This window comes from Chinchilla lanigera, unplaced genomic scaffold (genome assembly GCF_000276665.1).
Source record: "Chinchilla lanigera isolate Chin_1 unplaced genomic scaffold, ChiLan1.0 scaffold00065, whole genome shotgun sequence".
NCBI classification, from domain to species: domain Eukaryota; kingdom Metazoa; phylum Chordata; class Mammalia; order Rodentia; family Chinchillidae; genus Chinchilla; species Chinchilla lanigera.
Window position 1 is genome coordinate 6,076,943 of NW_004955466.1, and position 22,542 is coordinate 6,099,484.

The 22,542-nt window shown below is 46.5% G+C and overlaps 1 protein-coding gene across 1 annotated transcript in view; it reads left to right on the forward strand.

Moving 5' to 3' along the window:
• Positions 1–22,542, forward strand: part of Sgpp1 (sphingosine-1-phosphate phosphatase 1) — a gene marked incomplete at its 5' end in the record, with an annotated part of 28,233 nt that overhangs the window by 1,436 nt on the left and 4,255 nt on the right. The window contains one exon of the mRNA XM_013522009.1: positions 12,634–12,723. Within this exon, the coding sequence (XP_013377463.1) occupies positions 12,634–12,723 (90 nt within the window). The remainder of the gene's footprint in view (positions 1–12,633; positions 12,724–22,542) is intronic.

The window sequence follows — 22,542 nt, forward strand, 5'->3', positions numbered from 1 at the left end:
CCGGGCCGCCGCCGCGCGCGCCGGAAAGCGCGAGGCGCTGCAGGAAGCCTGGGAGCTTAGACGGTAAACCCCGTTCTCCCAGCGGCGGTTTTCTGAGCGTGCAGGCGCCCGGGGTGCAGGAGCCCTTCCCGGGGGACTTGAGCCGAGTGCTAGCCGCCCTCCTCTCCGGTGCGCGGTGGGCGCGGACGGCCCCGCGCAGCAGTCACGTGGTGGCGGCACCCAGTTTCCCCAGTGTGTGGCGGCTTCCCCAGAACAGATTCGTGGGTGAATTCCCTGCTTTCTTGGGAGACAGTGTTTACAAAACCGCGGTGTGAGTCCAAAGCAAACACGCTGTTCTAAACGATGAAAGACGGGATCTTAAACAAAAGCTGCCCTTTTTGGAAAGTTAAGGGAGCAGAGTCTAAGCGAGTTTGTTTTTATGGGACGCGGTTGCCGTTTTGCTGATAGACACAAAGTTTTAGTTGTCTTCTGGGTCACTGATCTGTGGAACCGTTTTGAGCTGTTACATTATTTTGCCTTAACTGTAAAAGGGCATTGTTTAAGTTATTCTGGCCGCTAGCGTTCTTGATTACACTGATGCGTTTATTATAAGGACCGATATGACCGCGGGGTCAAGCTTGCGGTAAAGGATGAGTGTTTCATGGTAATCATTTTTATCTTGCCTGCTTCCACTGGCCCTCCCCAGTTTTGAGTTGTCCGTGGTCCACATATGTTACATGGGCTTAAAAACTGTCTTTCATATTATGGGAGGAGTCTTTATTCTTGGCTTGCCCCTGGGCTTGCTTTAACTTTCTTAGATTGTAAGATTTGTTGGTCTAGGACACCAGTCTCTTGAAAATAAAACACACTTGTGAGGAATCTAAGGAAGCTGACTTCCTGTAGTGTTTCTCTTGCTGCACAATGTTATTTTAAATTGAGAAATAAACATTCTGTGTAAAATTCTATCACGATAAACTTGCTTACCCCACATTCAGTTGCAGCATAGAAAGAATCTTTTCCCCGTGGGTAGTTGTGTCTTCCCTTAAGTAACAGAAAGTATGTAATGTGCATAGTTAAGAATTAAGAGGGAACAGTGCTACAGTCCTTCCCTCTTTAATCCCAGAGGCACAGTGACCCTCAGACTGTGAAACAGTGCTGACTGTTTTGCTTGGTAGATATCTTGAAATTTTCATATAACCTATTTCTCTTTGCAGTACAGGGGTTGAATCCAGGGCCTCCCACAGGCTAGGCAAGCACTGAACTGTGTCCCTGATCCTTTTTGCTATGTTGCCAGGCTGGCTTTGAACTTGGGATCCTCCTGCTTCAGCCTCCTGAGTAGTTGGGATTACAGGCATGTGCTGTCATGCTCAATTTCATTTAATCTTCAATATTTCAGAAGGTAGTACTGTTAGTGAGTTATATTTAGCATAATGTTTACCGGTAAGATGTTTCTTATTTTCATGAGACTTTCAGGACTTTAAGATTGGGAGGCCTAACTCCTCCTCAGTGAGCAGTTAGGGTATATGGTGTTATTATTAGCAGTGCTTATAAGAGAAAGTAGTTATCTATTTGCTTTTCATTTATTCACAGAATAGGCTGACAGGAAGTCTGAAAACGGTGTTTCTGATTGTATATAGTAGCTCCCACTCTTCTAACATTTCAGCGTAATTTGAATGATCAGGTTGATTTACATTATAGTTTTATTTGTGTTTTTTTTTTGTTTGTTTTTGTTGTTTGTTTTTCTTCCGGTACCAGGAATCGAACTCACGACCTTGCACTTGCCAGGCAGGCGCTGTGCTGCTGAGCTAAATCCCCAGCCCCTACATTATTGTTTTAAAACAATCTGTATTTAATTCAGTTAGAGGAATGTGCAGAGCATAGTTTTAGAAATTTGAGCTAGACAGGATGTTAGAAAGCACATGAATGAGTCATTTTACAGATGTGGGAACTGTTCAGTTACACTGGAATTAATTTATCATGGCTTCTTTTTTAAAATTTTTATCTTTTGTCTTTTTTTTTTGAGACAGGATCTCACTGTGCAGTTGAGGCTGGCCTCAAGCTCACCTTGTAGCCCAGGCTGGCCTGGGACTTGCAACGATCCTCCTGCCTCAGCCTCTTGAGAGCTGGGATTACAGGCATGTGCCACCACACCAGGCATCCTTCTTCTTTTTTGTTGGGGGGTGGTTAACTCACTATGTAGCCCAGGCTTACACTCTGCAATGCTCCTGCCTCAGCCTCCTAAGTGCTGGGATTACAGGTGTGTGCGCTACCAGACTTGGCTCTGGTTTAAATTTATTTTTTTCACTCTAAATTTGAATAAACTTCTAAATTTGCGTGATGGTTGTTTTTCTTCATTGTTTTAAAAGAAAACCTTTATATAAAAGTTTGTCTTTATAAATGTTTGGCTGTAATCAGTACAGAAACCAAAATGACTTTTGCTTTTTTAACTGTCCTTGAAGTCCTTGTTATCTATTATTCAAGTTGTTTGTTTTGGTCCTCTTCTCTGTTAGTTAGTATTTTACTACTTTGGAGACTTTTCTTTCCAGGCTGGGTAAGAATGAAAAGATTAGAAGCTCCGAGAACTCAAGGATCAAAGCCTGGTGTCTGTCAGTCAGCACCCTCCTGGTGGCCCGTCCTGTCCATTGCAGCTGCGTGGTCAGGACAGGTGTGGCTGCCATTCGGTGCCCATGCTGCAGAAAGACCTCCCGAAGCAGGATCATCTCGCCGCCCTTCTCTAGGGTGGGGATGGCTGCCTGCTCGCGCCTGACTACTGCTCCACCCTCCTTGAGATGCGTTCAAGACGCACCATCTATGTGGTGCCTTTTACATTAACTCTTTGTTTCATTACTTTGTGCTTACTCTGAGAGTGACAGCGTACCAAAAAATTAACTGGGGCTTAAAGTACACATTTCTGTACTTTAATCCTAGAGATTCAGATCCATTAGGTAAGTGAGGGGCTTTGCATTTTGCTGGAGGAAATTTCCCCAAAGATTAGTATTCCGAGTTGCTGGGCATGGTGGTACCACTCTGGAGGCTGAGGCAGGAGGATTGCTGTGAGTTCGAGGCCAGCCTGGACTACAAAGTGAGTTCAAGGTCAGGCTAAACTGCATAGGGAGACCCTGTCTCAAAATGACCAAAAAGGGAAAGAAAAAATGATTAGTATTCCTGGGGCCGGGGGTTTAGCTCAGTAGCACAGCACCTGCCTGGCAAGCATCAGGTCCTGATTTTGACCCCTGGTAACCCAACCCCAGAGATTAATATTCCGCCTTAGGAATGATTAGCCCCTTAGAATATATCTTTCAGTTCTTCAAAACGGATCTTTTTTCTTTCTTTTCTTGAGACAGGTTCTCACTACGTAGCATGATGCTGCTGTGTTATCTTGCCTTGCCCTTGTCCCACAGTAGGTGTTAGAGTAGATGCAGCCACACTGGGTGTGTCGGTGGAGCCTGGAGTCCCAGCTACTTGGAAGGTGGAGGCAGGAAGATCTCTTGAATCCGAGTTTGAGACTCTCCTGACCATCTTGGGCAACATAATGAAACCCTGTCCCAGAACAGCAAAAGAAGATTATGTGTATTTCAATTTATTTGTTCATTTATTTATATTTTTAAAATTTATTTTTTGTCTTTTTGAGACAGGATCTCACTATGCACTTCAGGCTGGCCTTGAGCTCACTGTGTTGCCCAGGCTGGTCTTGAACTTGCAACGATCCTCCTGCCTCAGCCTCCTGAGTGCTGGGATTACAGGCATGCGCTACCACACCTGGCTTTTTTTTTTTTTTTTTAATGGTAGCACAGTCTTATTAAAGGTAGGAAAAGAAACAGGCTCTGCAGAGCAAGTTTAGGCCAAGTAAAAGTAGGAAAAGTACAGTACACCCTACAGTGTGAGGGTGGGGAATTTTACAGATAACACAACTGCCCTTCGTGAAGAATGTGCCTCCTTGCGCTCCGGACAGCGATGGCAGAACCTGTTTTCCTGCGCTGTGTGCTCACGGTTGTAATAACGTATTGTGAAACTTAATGATCTTTCCCCAAGATAATTTTAATGATTTAATTTGCATTTCTCTTATCAGTGAAAAGCTTTGTGTAGGTTTATGGCCATTTATATGTCCTTCTTGGACTGCCTATTCTGTTTGTTCTGTTAGATTGTTGGTATTTTATGTACTGTTCTTTAAAGTACACTTCTTTTTCAGTGCTGCTCACCTTCAGGTCATACAATACCATTTCCGGTGCGGCAGGAGAACTGTGCGGCAGTGTGTTTTCCTCCCTTCTTCCTTGGTTTTCTAATGTGTTACTGCACGTTCATGTCAGTATGTGGTGTGACAATTATTTGGTATAATGTCCCAGTATATGATACAGAATATACTAATACAGTTGGGGGTGGTGGCGCACACCTGTAATCCCAGCACTTGGGAGGCTGAGGCAAGAGGATCTTCGTGAGTTCAAGACCAGCCTGAACTACAAAGTGAGTGTGTAGCTCAAGGACACCTGAACTGCATAGCGAGACCCTGCCTCAAAAAGACAAGAACAAAAACAAAAAAACAGTATCCTAATACATCTTTGTCTGTTTTTGTCTATCATATTTTTAGTCTTTGCCTCTCAGTTTTAAATATATACTTGATATTTCTTTATATACTGGACATGGGAGGTTTTCGTCTGTGGGATATTTTCTCCAAGTCTGACAGTTGTCTTTTGGTTTGTTTATGGTGGTTTTTTTTGGTCTTGCAAAACTTAAAAAAAAAAATTCATGTAGTAAAATTTATCAGTTGTTTATTTTATTACCCATAGATTTTGAGTCACTGTTAGAAAGCTCTTTGTAACACCAAGGTTAGATAGAAATTAAGCTGTGGTTAAAAAAATATACAGTAATATAGTTTTCAAACTGGTGTAACTTTTTTTTTGAGACAAGGTCTCACTACGTAGTCCTGGATGACCTTGAACTCACTGGGTAGCCCAGGCTCAGCTCAAACTTGAGACAGTCCTTCTGCCTCAGCTTCCCGAGTGCTGGGATCGCAGCGGTGCAGCACGCCTGGTCCAGCTCGGTATAACTTCTTACAGAGCTGCTTCTCACTTTTTTCTAGTGTAAAGCTATGAGCACTGATGTTTCCTTAAGTTTTTATTGGGGACCAAACCTAGGACCACCTCATCATCACCAGGCTACATTCCAAGGCCTTGTTATTTTATTCCATTTATTTAAGAAAGAGGTTGTTTGAGATAGGGTCAGATTGAGTCACTGAGTTGGCCAGGTCGGGCTGAAGCTTGCCTTCTGCCTCAGGCACCAAGTGCTGGTATTGCAAGTGTTCACCACCACTCCTGGCTTACTCTCCTGCTCCCCTTACTCTCCTGGGGGCCTTTGCACTGAGCTACACCCCCAGCCTTTTCTTTTTCTTTTTCTTTTTTTTTGTACGGAGACTGAAACTCAGGACCTTACACTTGCCAGGCAGGCACTTATGCCACTGAGCTACATCCCCGGCCCAGCCTTTTCATATTCTAGGTCTTGCTAAATCGCCCAGGCCGGCTTTGACTTTGCATCCTCCTGTCCCAGTCTCCGCGGGAGCCTGAATTATAGGCAAGTGCTACCGTGACTGACTGACTAGCTTTTTCTTTCTTTTCCTTTTTTTTCAGTGCTGTGGATTGAACCCAGAGCTGCGGCCTCAGCCCTTTCCTACTTTTTATTTTGAGACAGGGTCTCCCTAAGTTGTCCAGGCTGGGCTGAAACTTGTGATCCCTCACGGAGTGCTGGGATGACCAGCATGCACTGCCATGCCCAGACACAGCTTGCCTTTTTCTTTGGAAAAGTATTTTCACTTCATTTGGAAAAATATTTTTATGATATCTAAAATTCTAGGTTGATGTGGGGTTTTATTGTTTTATCACTGTAAATATGTTACTCTACCATCTGCTGTTTGAATAGGTTTTTGTTTTTTTGTTTTGTTTTAGACAGGATCTCACTATACATTTCAGGCCGGCTTTGAACTCACAGGCATCTTCCTGACTCAGCCTCCTGAGTGCTGGGATTACAGGTGTACACTGCCATGCCGGCCTGATTTATTTTTTATTTTTCATTTTAGTACTGGGAATTGTTTTAGACAGGATCTCACTATACATTTCAGGCCGGCTTTGAACTCACAGGCATCTTCCAAGGTCCTAAACAATTAGGACCTTGCACTTGCAGGCAGGTGCTTGTGCCACTGAGCTATCTCCCTAGCTCCCAGCATGGTTTAAGTAGACATCAGCCTGAGTTGATTATTGCAACCATCTGTATGTGGACTTTTTTCTTCTGACTGCTTTTAAGATTTTCTTTGTCATGAGATTTGAGCAATTTTCAAATGATGAGTTGTGATAAGATTTTCTTTGTAATTTGACTTGGGGTTTACTGATGTTGAGTCTGTAGGTTTCTGTGTTTTATTGTATTTGGAAGATGTTCAGCGTTACTTCTGGAGGAATTTTCTCTCTTATCTCCCCATCATTCTTGGCTTTGTGAATTGCAGTTTAATGTGTTACACTGCTCTTCACAGGGTGCTGAGCTCAGTTTTTTGGGGGGCAGTTGACAGCGCTTCTGCTCTCTGCCTCTTTGTGGGTCATTCCTGTTGCTCTGACCTTATGTTCACCAGTCCTTCTGTAGTGTCTGGTTTTGGTAATTTCATCAAGCAGGATGGAAGGCACCTTCAGATACTATGTATTTTGTACTTAGAAGTTTTTTTTTTTTTTTTTTTTTTTGAGACAGGGTCTCGCTGTGCAGTTCAGGCTGGCCTTGAGCTCACTTTGTAGCCCAGGCTGGTCTCGAACTTGCGACAAACCTCCTCTCTCAGCCTCCCGAGTGCTGGGATTACAGGCGTGCGCCACCACACCCGGCTTGTACTTAGTTCTGCTTGGGCTTTTTAAAAATAATTTGTGCCAGGCAAGGTGGCGCACACCTGCAGCCCCAGCGTGCTGGGAAGCAGAGGCAGGAGGATCACAAGTTCCAGCCCAGCCTGGGTGAGGTAGCAACTTAGGAAAACCCTGTCTCATTAAAAAAAAAGAACAGTATATAGCTTAGCACAAAGGCCCTGGGTTCATTTCCCTTTACCACAGAAAAACCTAAAACATAGCCACGGATGCAAAGAAAATGGGGTGCAGTGAACTGAGAAATGAGTGATTTGGTTTCAGTGTGGAGACTCAGCGCAGGGCCTCACGTGTGGTAGTCGAGTGCTCCACCCCCCAGCTCCATCCTCCGCCCTTTATAGCACAGTGTTTTTGAGTAAAAGTGTTCATGGTTATTAATAGTAGCTCCCGTCCCCTTCATATCCTGTAAAAATGTCTGAATTCCAGAACGACTTTGTTGCCTGTGCTTTGGCTGTTAATGCCACTTTCATACTGTAAGATAGCAGGTGATATCGAAGCATACATACATGTCAGAAATTGTAAGGTGGGAATTTGGTCTGAATTTTATACCTGAGTTTTTAGAAATGTGGTAGAAGCAAGACGGCTTTCAGAATTCACATGTCATGTTAACCTCCAGAACAACTGCTAAGTCATTTGATCAAAAACACAATTTCTTTGTAATCTACTTAATGTATATTTTTGTATATAGACTGCTATGCAAGAAAAAATTAGTTTAGACATTGTTTTTATTTTTTGTCTTTTTGAGACAGGATCTCACTATGCAGTTCAGGTTGGCCTTGAGCTCACTTTGTAGCCCAGGCTGGCTTCGAACTGGCAAATATCCTCCTGCCTCAGCCTCCCGAGTGCTAGGATTACAGGCCTGTGCCACCACACCAAGCAACAATTCTTATTTTGAGATAAGGTCTCATTAAATTGCCCATTTGGTCTGGAACTTGCAATCCTCCTGCCTCAGCCTCCTGAGTAGCTGTGATTTCAGGGATATGCCACCATGCCCAGCTATTGTTTGTAAGATGTTTAATAGCTGTTTTAAGGTTCTTGGCACTTTTTTTTTTTTTAAAGACTCTTGCTCTGTAATTCAGGCTGTCTCAAACTCACAGCAATCCTCCTGCCTCAGCCTCCTGAGTGCTGGGATTACAGGTGTGCGCCACTATGCTGGGCTGTTTTAAGATTTTTTTTTTTTTTGGTACCCTAAATCAAACACAGGACCTTGTGCTTGCCAAGGAGGCGCTTGTGCCACTGAGCTATATCCCTGGCCCTGTTTTAAGATTCTTATATACTAATCTATCATCTCTGTGATCTTTCTGTGTTTTTAATATTTCTCCTGGTTATGGACCATATTTTCTGGCTTCTTGGCTTGGTAATTTTTTTCTTCTTTTTGTCTTTTTGAGACAGGGTCTCACTATGCAGCTCAGGCTGGCCTTGAGCTCACTTTGTAGCCCAGGCTGGCCTTGAACTTGCAGTGATTCTCTTGCCTCAGCCTCCCGAGTGCTGGGGTTACAGGCTTGCGCCACCATGCCTGGTTTGGCTTGGTAATTTTTGTAGGGTTTTGGACTTAATTATGTTCCTTGTAAGTGGTGCTGGGTTTGGGTTAGATGACTTAGTTTAGTTCTTTCAGGCTTGCTGGGGTGGATCCAGAATGACCAGTCCAAAGGTAATTTGGTGGCAGTATATAGCAGATGCCCTGTCACTTCTGCACTCGGCTCCCTCTCCAGTCTGCGGGGTGGGAAAGCGGCTCCCAGCCTAGGAAGGTGGGTGGTTTTCCTGCGGGGAGGACGTCCTGCGTGAGCATCCACCCTGCAGGTGGGTTCAGACCTGGCTGCGAGTCCCCGCGGGCTCGGGGAAGCCCCAGGCTTCTCTGTCCGCCCCTGGGCTCCTGCAGCCCTGCACTGCGTATCTGTTGTCCGAATCCAAGGGCAGCTGCTTCCTAGGACTTGCGGGGTTTTCTGGTTGCTCACTCGCTGTGCACCGTGCACAGGCTCTTCTTACAGCAGTTCGCCCTTCCCGGGCAGAAACAGAAATGGGCTTACCAGCTGTCGGTAGGTGTGTAACCAGCCCCACACGGTGACCCCGTTTGAGCCAGTGACACAGGCCTCCCATCCCGGCTGCCTGGGGCCTGGGGAGAAGGTTACAGCTCGAGGATGGCCTGGAGAATTTAGTGAGACTGTCTCACGATTTAAAAAACTAAAAGGGCTGGGGATGTAGCAAAGTGGTAAGACAAGCAGGTTAAATCCCTTCTGCTGCTCACAACTGGGCATGTGCGAGCTTCTGCAGCCCCAGGTATGGGAGACTGAGGCAGGAGGCTCACTGGAGCCGAGGAGTTCAAGGTTGTGGTGATTCTCCTGGCTGGGACCCCGACACCCGCTGTGGAGCCAGCTGCTTTGCCGCTGTGTGTTATGGTCATGTGGTATAGGGGATGAACCCAGGGTTTCCCCGCTCAGCCTCACGACCTCGCGCTTGCCAGGCAGGCGCTGTGCCGCCGAGCTAAATCCCCAGCCCTGTTGCTACCTTTTAGACGTATGTAATGATCATAGTATCGTAGGGCATTTGTATGGTACATGATACATTTTGCTCCTTTTTCCATCCCTTGCCCTCCCTCCAGCCCACTCTTCTTCCTGGGCTCTTCCTCTCCCCTCTAGCGGGCCAGTCCCTTGGATTTTTCACTTCCTTTGAAGCCACGGTCCTTCGCAGTTTCATAGCCAAAGCCAACCCTGGGTTCAGTAGTCTGCCGTCTACCCGGGCTCGGGGGTATGCGCCTCTGCTGTCTTCCTCATCCCTTAATGAAGGACTCAGTTTGCCAGAAAAGAAACACTGTATACCACAGACAACAAACCCACCTTCTAGAACTTGCTGTCAGGGGCTGGGGATTTAGCTCAGCGGCACAGCGCCTGCCTGGCAAGCGTGAGGTCGTGAGTTTGATTCCCTGTACCAGGAAAAAAAAAAAAAAAAAATAGAACTTGCTGTCAAGGGCCAGACCCTCAGAGTCTGTCCAGGTGAAGTTCTGGCCAAGTCTGGAGTTTTCTGTGCACGTGGCCCTCAGAGCTCCGGGCTTAGGAGCAACCGGGCATGGTGAGAGCAGACGGTGTCGGCGGCCCCCTTCGGGACTTTCGAATTTGTGGTAAATTTTTCATACCAGAGCATGACTTTCTCTAATGCTCAGACTTAGTGTCACTCAGCAGGGCTTCCAGAGATGGTTCCAGAGATCAGGGATTGGCCCAGACTCCGCCCCAGCTGCCGCCTCTTTCTCGGTCATCCGCTGCTTTCTCCCAAGGTTTCTGTGTGCAGAGCTGCTGGGCCTGCTGCTGGCTCTCTGGAGCACTGACAGCAAATACTGGCACCAAACCAGAGCACCCAGGGGCTGCCCCTGCCCGCTGCGATGCCCCTGCTCCGGGAGACCCGCCGCTCGGGCCAGGCGCCTCCTCCCCACCCCTCACCGGCCTGGAAAGGGAAATCACGGGGATGAGAGACTGAGCCGGGGGGGGGGGGGTAGCTCAGTGACGACAAGGAAAGACAGAAGCAGTGCCTGCCCCTGTGTGCGGCTGTGGGGGTGACCATGGGGGCAGAGTTGTTCTCCGGAAGTGCACGTGGGAGAGGGGGAAGCCCCAGGGACAAGAGGTACCTTACGCTCCTTTGGGAATGGGAGTCCTTTCTGAGGGCTCAGGGTTAGCCTCTGGGTCCTGCTTTCTCAGCCTCGGGAGGCTGTGGGTGGGAAAACAGGACGGGGAGCGGGTCCCACGCAGACTCTTCTGTTCTGAAGAGGAAGGGGCTGGATGCTTTAGTCCGAAGGAGGACAAGGCCAGGAGGAGGGCAGTTCAGCTAGACACGCCCCTTAATGCTGCTCCCTTAGGCCAGAGCCACAGGCCTGCGGAAGGGGAGAGTGGGGCAGGTGCCCAGAGTGGGAGCCTCAAACCCTGGCCTCGCCAGCGGACGCCCTGGCAGCTCCGGTTCTGAGCGGGGCATGATCCTGTCCCCCAGTCTGCTCCAGAGCCCTGACGGTCATCCAGCAAGGTGGCTCTGGAGAGGAGCCTAGTCTTTGGGCCTAGGGCACCTGATGCAGAGGTTTGAGCTGTTTTAGGCCCGGCTCGGGGAACCCCTCAGCTGAAGCCACAGCAGAACCTGTTACCGGGGATTGAGCAAGGCTGTGGCCGGCCAGGGCAGCTTCTCCTTTTCCAGCGCAGCACCTCCTCACCGGCTCCTGTCCACCCGGCCTCCAAGTGCCACGCTGGCCTGGGGCCGCGTCAGGTGGTAGCTCCCGCCCGATCCCACACTCCACGTAGCTACCCAGTAACAGCGCGTCCTTCCCAGCCAGGGTCAGGGTGGGCCCCTCTCTGCCTGCTGCTGGCGATAGACTAGCTCTGCTCCCCGCACCAGCAGATGGGCCAGGCTGTGCCGGAAGTGGGCAGCCGTGATCCCTGATCCTGACCGGGTCAGGATTTCCTAGGATCAGCGTGGCCAGTCATCTGCCATGCTCGCCATCCAGGGGCCGTATCAGGAGCTTGGCCTGCTGCATTTGGGCACAGCCTTAGCTCAGAGGCGCTCCGCCAGCAGAAGGGGATCAGGGCACTGAGGCTTTTGCTGCTGTCATGTCCCCTACCTTGTGGGGCTGAGCTGCCAGCCTGCGTAGGTGGCCTGGAGGTGAGAGCCCGGCAGGCCTGGGCACCTGTGTGCCAGCATGAGACACCCGGAAGGGTTGACAGCGAGCTTCTCTTCCTCCTCTGTGCTGGGAAGCCGTCTCTGCACGTGTATTTGGTGCAGCTCACAGAAGCTCCGGGGACTGGGCAGAGGTTCCTCTTGGTGGGGCTCTGGGCCATGTGCTCCCCGGTTCAGTCCAGAGGACAGGAGGGGCCGGGGCAGCCAGCTGAGACCACCCCCTGCCCTCGCCCCGGGACACCTCGATGGGGACGGCCTCCTTGAGTGACTTGATAGCCCAGGCGGATGGATGGGTCCCCAGCACCCTCCCGAGTAGATCGAAAGTACGAAAAGGGCAGCACCGCCCGTAACTCCTAAGGACAGAATCCTTACTTATACTAACGTTTACAGAACAAGAGGAAGACGCACTCTTGTGTGGGAAACAGGAAAAATAGAGGCAAGAAGAAAACAAGCGTGCAGAGCTGTGGGTGTCAAGGTGCTTGGTTTCAAGAGGAAAGTGGGCCAGATCCGGAGTCAGATCAGAAGGCTGCACTGCGCCTGCAGTCTTTCTCAGTGCTTTCCTTTCAGCTTCGCGTATCCAGCTGCCGTGGCTCCCGCAGGGCTGAAACGCAGGAGGCCGCTGGCCCCACCGCTTCCTCTTCCTCTCTCCCAGGGACACGGGTGGGGCCGGTGCCCTGGTACCGAGTGTCACTGCTTTCTTCTTGTGCGTGTCCCCCTTCTACTCTACTCCCACCGCACCCCGGCCCTTTTCTGTGAGTACCGAGTGTTGGTTGAAATCTCGGTGGACATGAGTGACGCGGGTTGGGAGAGACAGGGAGAGGAAGCGGGATGCGCCGTCCTCGGTGGTCTCCGATGTGCGAAGGAGGGCAGCACGTGGCCTGACCCTGGTGCTGCCTGGGAGCATGTTGCATTTGGAGCCGCACGAGTCCGCCTCTGGCCCGTAGAGCACGCCGTGTGTGCTGTGGAAGCGGAAGAAGCCAGGTCTTCCCTCGAGCAGGAGTGCAGAAACATCGGATGTTTTTGTTCAAAAGAAGTGTATTCCTTTAATGTTGGCTGTGGGAATAAACACATAGGCTTGGGTCTTATCTGCCTGTTTGTATCTGACCGAACTCTGCTTCCCCCGCAGTACCCTCTGGTGTACGGCCTGGTGCTCATTCCCTGTTGGAGCTTGCTGGTGTGCCTGAGCAGGATGTACATGGGCATGCACTCCCTGCTGGTAAGGAAACATCGCGTCCTTCGCGCGTGTTCTCTGACCGTGACAGAGAGGTTTTGCATGTTAGTCATTTGCAAGCTGATGTGAAACCTAAATGAGAAGATGCAGCTGTTGTAAGTCTTGCACCTTGGTTTTGCAGAAACACCAGCGTCGTGGCTGGGGAAGCAGTTAGGTCGTAATCGTGTAGCACAGACGCCCTGTCCAGCCGTCCCAGCGGCCAAGCACTGCGCTCAGCGTAGTGTGTGTCCCTCTGCTAACTCCAGTTTCACTTTTCTTTGGAATCTCCTCTGTGCCTCTGCTATCACTGAATCCACACCAACCGCTGTACAGAGGCCCAGGAAAGCTCCAGGCCTTAGCTAAGAGACAGTGAGGAGAAAGTGCGTGATCTGGAACTGCCCTGGTACCCTTCCCACCCCCTCCCACGGGTACTGTTTTGGGACTCTGACGAGGTGTTTGAGAGTGCACTGCAGTTCTAGAGCGGTGGCACAGGAGCCTGCCGCAGTGAGGTCTCGTCTCAGAGCAGCCCATGTGCTGGAGGGCTGGGGCTGGACGCAGCTCAGCGCAGAGGACTCGGCCGGCCCACACCGGCTTGGTGATGACTGACCACTTACAGCCCAGTTATTTAAATACAGGACAACCAGACATTGCATATGTTTTCATTAATTTTTATAAGATAATATAACAGGAAATATAAAAATTTAAAAAAACGACAATCTCATCAAATTTACTCAATACAAGAATCGACTGGTGGAAATAACACCTGCCTGGGTGATGCCCGGATGGTCCACAAACAGGTGACTCTAGGGGTATTGTTGAGTGGTTAAGTGTGACAATAATTGTAAAGTATTGGAACAATGTGTTTGGTACAGAAAGTATTATTATTTGGTGTTTTTAAAAGCAGGGTTTCATTATGCGGTTCAGGTTGGCCTTGAACTTACTCTGTAGCCTAGTCTGGCCTTGAGCTTGCAGAGATCCTCCTGTCTTGGCCTCCTGAGTGCTGGGATCACAAGCGTGTACCACATCAGGCTAGAAAGTATTATTGAAAAGGCTTTTAGGCCAGGTTCAAGAAAGTGTGTATCATCTGTTTTGCTTAGCATTCTTGTCAAGATGCAATTATATAGTCAATATGGTGTAAAGAATCACTTTAATTGTCTTAATTTAGCTAACCAAACATTTATTCCCTGTTTACTATATGCCGTGTACTGAGGATATACATATAATTAAGATGAGGTTTTGCTTTTGAGGAGTCACTGTAATATAAATATGTGATGAAGCAATGTTGCCCCGGGAATGCACATTAGATTAGCTGCGGAGATTTTGAACAATCCTGACCCCTCCTCCCCACACACACTACTCTATTCCAGATCAGAATCTCTGAAGATTGTCGCAGGCATCAGTGTTTTTTGTAATGGTCTCCCAAGTGATTTAACCTGCAACAAGGTGGTGAACGTCCATTTTTCTGGAAGTAGATAAGCAAAGACTGGGAAGCCGCTGGGGAGCAGTGTGGAGGGTGTGTGCTGGGTGTTGGACCCGGGCCATCTCCTGCTGCACAGGCACTCTCCTGCGGCCCTATGCTTGCAACCCCAAGAAGTCCCTTACGGTGGGATAGAAGGCAGAAGTGTATGGAGTTGTAGGTGTCTGAGTGGAATCTCACAGAATGTATGACAGCTTACCTTAAATATAAGCGGGATAGCTAGTCCCAAGGCAAGAGGATGCTATAAATCCTCTGTCAGATCTGGTATTACATGATGCTCAGTGACCACTAGGAGCCAGAAATGAAAGACTTACACCTAAGAAGCTTAAGTGCATAAATGGCATTTAGTGCTGTAGTTGATACCTTCTTAAACGTGCTGTTAGCTAAGATACAGTATTTTCCTCTGCCTATTATAAAGAGACTATATAAAAAGAGCACCATAGGCCAGGCGTGGTGGCACACGCCTATAACCCCAGCAGTCAGAGGGCTGAGGCAGGATGGTCACTGTGAGTTTGAGGCCAGCCTGAACTGCATAGCAAGACCTTGTCTCAAAAGGACAAAAAAAAAAAAAAAAAAGAACAGCATAAACTTCAAAATAACTTTGTTTCATAGTATAGAATAAGGAGGTATCCACAAAACATTTGTTTTATGTAGAAACCAATTTTAAAAATATTCTTATTTACTTTGAGGGGCTGGCAGTTGAATCCATTTCTTATGTTTATAATACATGGTGAAGAGCAGAGTGAAGACATTCATTTATGAGTAATTTGGTAGATTCTCTCAAAATAGTTAAAGGGCAACTTCCTTTGACAGGGTGGCTTATATATTCATTCAATCGACAAATACTTTAGGAGTCACTCTGCTAACCTGTCAGAGAAAGTGTTTAGGCAGAAGCCTGTTTCCTCAGTGTTTATAGGTGACCTTCAGTCTCAGCTCGCAGCCTCTGTTGTTTCCACAGGGCTCTAACCTGGAGCTGAGTATCACGTAGAGCAGTGGTTTCCAGGGCTCTAACCTGGAGCTGAGTGTCATTTAGAGCAGTGGTTTCTAGCACTGTTGACTTCGCTTATCCGTGGCAGAGTTTTATTGGATTATAGCTCTGTGAAGATGACGGTGGGAGAATTTTGTTCGTCCGCATTTATCAGTGGAGGCCCGCGCTCTCTTGCATGATGGCTTGATCCAAACTCGCTCTGCAGAGCCTGTTTCTTTTCCTACCTTTAATAAAATCTTGCTGCCCTTTGCACTTGTCTTGACCAGTTCTTTGCTCAGGACGGAAAGAATCTAGAAACCACCTCCAGAAGGAGACTCCAGCACCTCAAAACGGGTAACAAGTTCAAGGCTAGTCTGAATTATGGAGTGAAATCTTGTCTGAAAAGTCCTAAATAAATAAGTAAATGCATAGTGGTGGGGATGTAGCTCAGTGAGAAGCTCCTGGATTCCAGTCCCAGCACAACGAACAAACAGATTTACTCCATTGAAAGAACTGGTCTTTAGTCAGCATTGTTTGTTTGTTTTGGATTTTTTGAGGCAGGGTCTCACTATGTAGCCCAGACTGGCCTTGAACTCACAGTGATCCTCCTGCCTCAGCCTCCTGAGTGGTGGGACGATAAATGTGTGCCACCATGCCAGGCTAGTCAGTGTTATTTTAGAATATGTACCGTTAGGCTGTGCGTGACTTAGGGTGCTTTTGTAATGGTAGGCACAACTATCCCAGTTCTTGACATGACAGTGTCTGGACCAGCCAGGAAGACAAATAATTCTAAAACAAATATCAGTTATTAAGCTCTTTCCTGTATGTAATACTTCAAAAAAATTGATGAAAATGAAAACTATAAAGGAGTTAAGGTTGTAATTTAAGAGTTAGAAAGAAGAGAACAAACTCTTCCTCCTCTCCCAAAAGTGAAAACGCTGGGTGTGTTAGCCACGCCTGCAGTCCCAGCTGGTGAGGCTGTTGAAACAGGAAGATTGCGCCAACCCAGGAGTTCAAGGCTAGTGTGGGCCACATCGTGCGACCTCATCTCAGAGCAAAACAAAATAGTAAAAGGGCGAAGAAGCAGAAAAAAAGTAGAAAATGGTAAGAAAAAATACATACGTACATACACAATAGAGAAACGCGTGCCATTCAAGGAGAGAAAGGCAAAATATAAGCAATATTATGAATTAAAATAAAAATAATAAAAGCCATACCAGGGGTTTAAAGAACACTGTAATAGAAAATTGTACTGCTACACATATACCAATAAGTTTTAAAGCTTAGATGACAAGAGCTCATTAGGAGTAAATATCTAATGACTAAAGAAAAACTGACTCAAGAAGAAATAGAAAATCTCAAGTCTGTGTAACTGCTAAAGATGTGGAACCTATGGCTGAAACCCACCCACAGGAGTGACTGGAAGGGGCCACAAGTCTCACTAAGTTGCTAAAATGCCTGGGCTGGGCTGAAACCTGTAGCCCTCCTGCCTCAGCCCCCAGAATGCAGGGGTTACTGTAGGTGTTGCTTGTTTTCCCCCAGTGCTGAGGATCAGACCCACGGCCTTACACACACCAAGCAGGTGCGGCCCCTGCGCCATGCCTAGCTCATCCCTCTCAAATCTTGCATTTTTTTCTAATGCATTGGCTAATACTGCCCAAATAATGTTGAACAGAAGCAGTGGTGAGATACCGTTTGTTTTGTTCCTGCTTTTTTTCAAAGACTGTTTTATTGCCCCACTAAAATATCACTCATTAGTCACCCTGGTCTTTGTTGTGCTTTTTTTGAGACAGTGTCTTGCTTATGTGGTTCAGACTGGCCTTGGACTTACTATGTAGCCCAGGCTGGCCTTGAACTCACAGTGATCCTCCTGGCCTGCCCTTCTGAGTGCTGGGTTTGTCTTAGATCTTATGTATCAGCCTGAGGGTTTCCCTTCTTGCTCCCCCACCACACTTCTTCCTCTTCTTTTTCCTTTTTGAGACAGTCTTGGTAAGCTGTGCAGGTTGGCCTCAAATTTGCAGTTATCTTCCTGCTTCAGCCTCCCGACTGCTGAGATTATAGGTGTGTTCCGCCGTGCTCTGCTCAGGCTTGTTCTTAATATTGCTGAATCAAGTCAGCTGAATTTGAGATGTGGCACTGAGCGGCGTCATTCCTTTCAAAGATGAACTTGTCTTGAGTTTAAGATAGTGAAGCAGCAACACCTGGCCTCATCCAGAACTTGCAGATACAGGTTTCACTCGAGAAATTTCAGATTTGCGTGAGACCTGCTCTCCCAAACAGTGGCACAGATGGGGAAGTGAACACACAGGCCCTGTCTTTTTATGGAAGCCCTGTGTCATGCCCTTGATCGTGTCTTGCATGTGCCCGGATAGCCTGGGCGGGGGCCGGTTCCTTTCTGTCCCCAGCACCGCCAGCCCCGCCAGCCCCGGCTGCTTGTCCTTGCCCAAGGAGCCTGAACTCACACGTACGGCACACACCTGTAATCCCAGAACTCTGGGAGCCCGAGGCAGGGGCTCCACAGGCTCCAGCCCAGCCCAGGCAGCTTGCAGTGACAGTGAACCTTTTAGGGCTTCCAGTCATACAAACAGCCTCATGCAACACGTGTGCCAGCGGTTCGCCACCCCTGGCTTGGTAATTGAGACCCTGCCTTAGAATTAAAAGAGCTGGGCAGGTAGGATCTCACTGTGAAGGTCCTGGGCTTAAGCCCCAGTACTGCTGGGGTGTTGGCGCACACTTCTGGGGTGTGCATTTTTTGAGACAGGGTCTTGCCATGTACCCCAGGCCGGTTGTGAACTTGTGATCCTCCTGCCTCAGCAGGCTTACAGGTGCTGTGATTACAGGTGTGGAGCACCTCACCTGGCAGCTGCACACTATTGATAACATTTTACAAAGCTCAGAAGAAGCAAAACTAGATAATACATTGCTTGAAGATGTATGGTACAGACATTTTTAACATTAGTCCATGTTCGCTGTAGTATAATGGTTGCATTTATCGGGCGAGCATGTACATGCGCGTAACACACCTTGTTCCTTCTGTCCCCTCCCTGCTCCCTCCAGTCCTTCTCATCCCATTTGAAAAAGCTGTTTCCATTTTTTATTTCATTATTTTTCAGTCCTTTTTTATTCTCTCTTCTCTCTTGCTCCCCTTTCCATTTGCAGAAGCTCTCCCTACTTCCTATTATTGATGCTTTATTTTGCTCTATTTATATCTGGGGTTTCTCATGCAAGAAACCATGTGATTTTTTTTTTTTTTTTTTTTTTGGTACTGGGTATCGAACTCAGGACCTTGCGCTTGCCAGACAGGCACTTATGCCACTGAGCTATACCCCTGGCCCGAAACCATGTGAAACTTATGTGTCTGATTTATTTCACTTAACATTATGGTCTCAAGGTGCATCCATTTCCCTACAGAGGCCTCAGATGTGCCCTTCTTTGTGGCAGAGGAGTGCTGCACTGCACACATTACCACTTTTTCTTTCTCCATGGATCTATTGAGGGGCATATAGGCTGTTTCAAAGATTTAGCGATTATAAATTGTGCTGCTATAAATGTGGATGTGAATGTGTCACTGTAATATGATGACTTCAGCTCTTCTGGGAACATTACTAGAAGGTTGATAGCTGGGTCAAGTGGAATTTCTATTTCTAGGTTTTTGAGAAGTGTCATACTTACCTCCATGGTGGTTGTACTCGTTTACATTCCTACCAGCAGTATAGAAGGCTTCCTCTTCTCACCCACTCCCGCAGTCTTGCCCGCATTTGTTATTACATGATTTCTTGATGGCAGCCATTCTCTCTGCAGTAAGATGGTGTTTCTTTTTTTTTCTTTTTTTTTGAGACAGGGTCTCACTGTGCAGTTCAGGCTGGCCTTGAGCTCACTTTGTAGCCCAGGCTGGCCTCGAACTCACAATGATCCTCCTGCCTCAGCCTCTCTCAGTGCTGGGATTACAGGCATGTGAAACCCTGCCTAGCAAAGATGGTATTTCAAGTGTTGTTTTATTTTGCACCTCTTGAGTGGCCAGTGATGTTGAACATTTCTTCTTTATTTATTGACTGTTTGTACTTTTTCTGAGATGTGTCTGTTCATTTCAGTTGCCCATTTCTTGATTAGGTTGTTTATTTTGATGGGTCTAATTTTTTTTAGTTCTCTCTGTCTCTCTCTCTCTATATATAATCTAGATATTGTTCCTCTTTCTGAGCAATAGCTGGCAAGGACCTTTTCCCATTCTGTAGGGTGTCTTTTCATTCTGTTGTTTCTTTGCTGTGTAAAAGCTTTTAGATCTGATATGATCTCATCTGTTGATTCTTGGTATTATTTCCTGTGCCACTGGGGTTCTGTTCAGAAGGTTCTTTCCTGGGTCTTCAAGAGTTTTATCTATTTCATCTTACAGCAGATTGTTCCTGTTTTAGCATTTAGATCTTTGATCTATTTTTATTTTAGTTTACTACATGATGAGATACATGGGTCTAGAGTCCATTTTCCCCAGCAAGACTTATTAGAGAGGCAGTCTTTCGTTCAGTGTGTATTTTTGGCTCTTTTGTGAAAGACCAGATAGCTGAATGTGTCTGGGGTTGCTCGTGCTTCCTCTGTTCTGTTCATTGATCCACAGGTCTGTTTTTGTGGATCAACACCGTGCTTTTTTTAAAAAAATCACAGTAGTCTTGTAGTATAATTTCAAGTGTGTGATTGTGAAGCCTCCTACTTTGCTATTGTCTTTTCTGAGTCCGTGTGGGTTTTGGATTGTTTCCTCTGTATCTGTGAGGAACGCTGCTGGTCTTTTAACTGGGATTGCATTAAATCTGTGTATCAGTTTTGGAAGTATAATCAGGTTGACTATATTGGTTCTGCCTATCCAGCAACATGGCGCGTGTTTCTGTTTTCTGACGCCCTCTTCAAACTCCTTTCTTAGAATGATGTAATTTTCATTGTAAAGGTCTTTCACTTCCCTGATTAGGCTGCTTTCTAAGCATTTAATTTTTCTTGTGAAAGGTATTTTGCTGACTTCTTTCTCAGTTCCTTATTAGTGTATAAGAACAGCATTGACTTTGTGTGTTTATTTTGTGTCCTGCTGTACTTCGGAATTTGTTATTAATTCTGGAGTCATTCAGTGGAATTTTCTGGGTCCTGTAAGTAGAGGATCATGGTACCGGCAAATGATGATACTTTGTGACTCCTGTCTTTCCTTTTCTTTCTCTTGCCTGATTGCTGTGGCTGATGTTTCAAGGGCTGTGTGAAAAAGGAGTGGTGCTAGTGGACATCCTTGTCTTGTTCCTAAAGCAGAGTGAAAGCTTTCAGGTTTTCCCCACTTAATATCATGGCAGTGGTAGTTTTGTCATAAATCACTTTTATCAGATTGCGATTAGGTCCCTCTACACCACTTTTCTTTTTTTTTTCTTTTTTTTTTTATTTTAAAGATAAAAGGAGGGAAACATTAACAGACATACAACATTTTACAACATATCACAAGCACAATACAGACAATACAGAGTTACAAACAAAGTAGTAGGGAATTAACAATGGTGGTTGTATTACATATTGATATCTTCAAAGTGGCTTCTCATGAAAACAGATACAGACATGCAATACTGGTCAACCAAAGACTCATTGACAGTTTCTTTCAGCATAGATATCCTGTATATACATGCATACAAAATTTCTCCTTCTTTCCCTTCTCTTTTCCCACATCCCAGAAGCCCTTTACTCTTCAGTGGTTTCCTATCATTTCACAATGTCTATCATACCTCCGAGTTTAAATTAACTCTTTCAAGTTTTACACTAGTGACACAATACTACACCACTTTTCTTTAGGGTTTTTATCATGAATGAATGTTGGATTTTGTCAAAGGCTTTTTCTGCATCTACTGAGATGATTGTATGATTTGTTTTGTTTGTGCTTCTGTTTATATGATATATTACATTTATTGATTTGCTTATATTAAACCATCCTTGCATCCCTGGGATGAATCCTGATTGTTGCATTCTTTTTGCCACTATCTTATTGGGGATTTTTGTATCTATATTCATTTATAGAAATTGGCCTATACCTCTCTATTTTGGTTAGTTCCTTACCTGTTTTTTCAGTCAGGGTAATGCTAGCTTCCAGGAATGACTTTAGGCGCACTTCTTTCCTTTGAGGGTCATTTAACAGTAGTACTGGCATTAGGTCTTCCCTGAAGTTCTTTTTCCAGTTTATTGGCATGCAGGTTTGTGAAGTAGTTGAAAATAATATTGTGGATTTTGGCAATGTCCATTGTGATTTTACCTTTTTCATTTCTAGTTTCATTGATTTGTATCTTTTCCTTTCTTTTCTTTTTGTAAGATTGGCTGAGGGTTTGTCTTTTATTCTTTTAAAGAATCAGCTCCTGGATTCATTGTTTTGTTTTGTTTTGTTTCTTTTTTTATCCATGTCATTGATTCTTGCTCTCATCTTTATAATTTCCTTGCTTGTACTAGCTCTGGATTTGGATTCTTCTTGTTTCTGTAGGACCTTGCGGTGTATCGTTATTTATTTGGGCTTGTTCTGTTATAAATGTATTTTACCAGCTCTTGGAAACTGTTCTGGGGAAGGTACCAAGTGAAAAATGGGAGGCAGCCCACCCATCAGTTTGAGAGTATGGTAATACGGTTCTTTTGCCGCAGGGTGTCTTCCTTTTTGTATGTCATAAATAACTTGCTAGAAAATTTCAGAGGGGAGGCAGGAAGCAAGCAGCGTGCGGAATGACCCCGGATTGACCGCTGCTTTGGCAGCGGGAAGATCAGGCGTGTCTGTGGAAAGGATGTCCCAGTGCAGCAGCGGTCCGGGGAAATGTGGGGTGTGTGGACAGTGAGTAGGAACAACCCCTTGGATGAATTTTTCAGTGACACAGAGTAGATCCTAGGCTTTGACGTTTCATGATTAAAATTAGGGAACATTTGTACGTTTTCAGGAATGGTTCAGAAAGGGAAGTTTCCTGCCCGAAACTAGAAGTCATCTTTGATCTTTTAATTGCCCTTTTCCACATTCAGTCCATCACTAACTTGCAGTTATGGCCTTTAATTTTAAAACATGGCACCCACCGCCTGCACATCCTTCCCGGGTGGATGTGTGGAGATGGACTACAGCGACAGCCTCCTGCCGCGCCCTCAGTGGCTCCAGGCCCCGTGCTTCCCCAGACCATCTGCCTCTCCCAAGGCAGCACTGGGACAGGTGCCAGTGGGATGTAAGGCTCCAGAGTAGAGACCTCCCAGTGTGACTCCACTCCTCTCCTTGTGAAACAGAATCTAAACTCTTTCCCTAGTGTACAAGGGCTCCACCAGATTAGACGATTGCCTGTCCCTGACCTGTGTCCCACGCCTCTTTCAAAAGGAAGATTTGAGTCATGCTGGATTTCTCTTCTTTCCT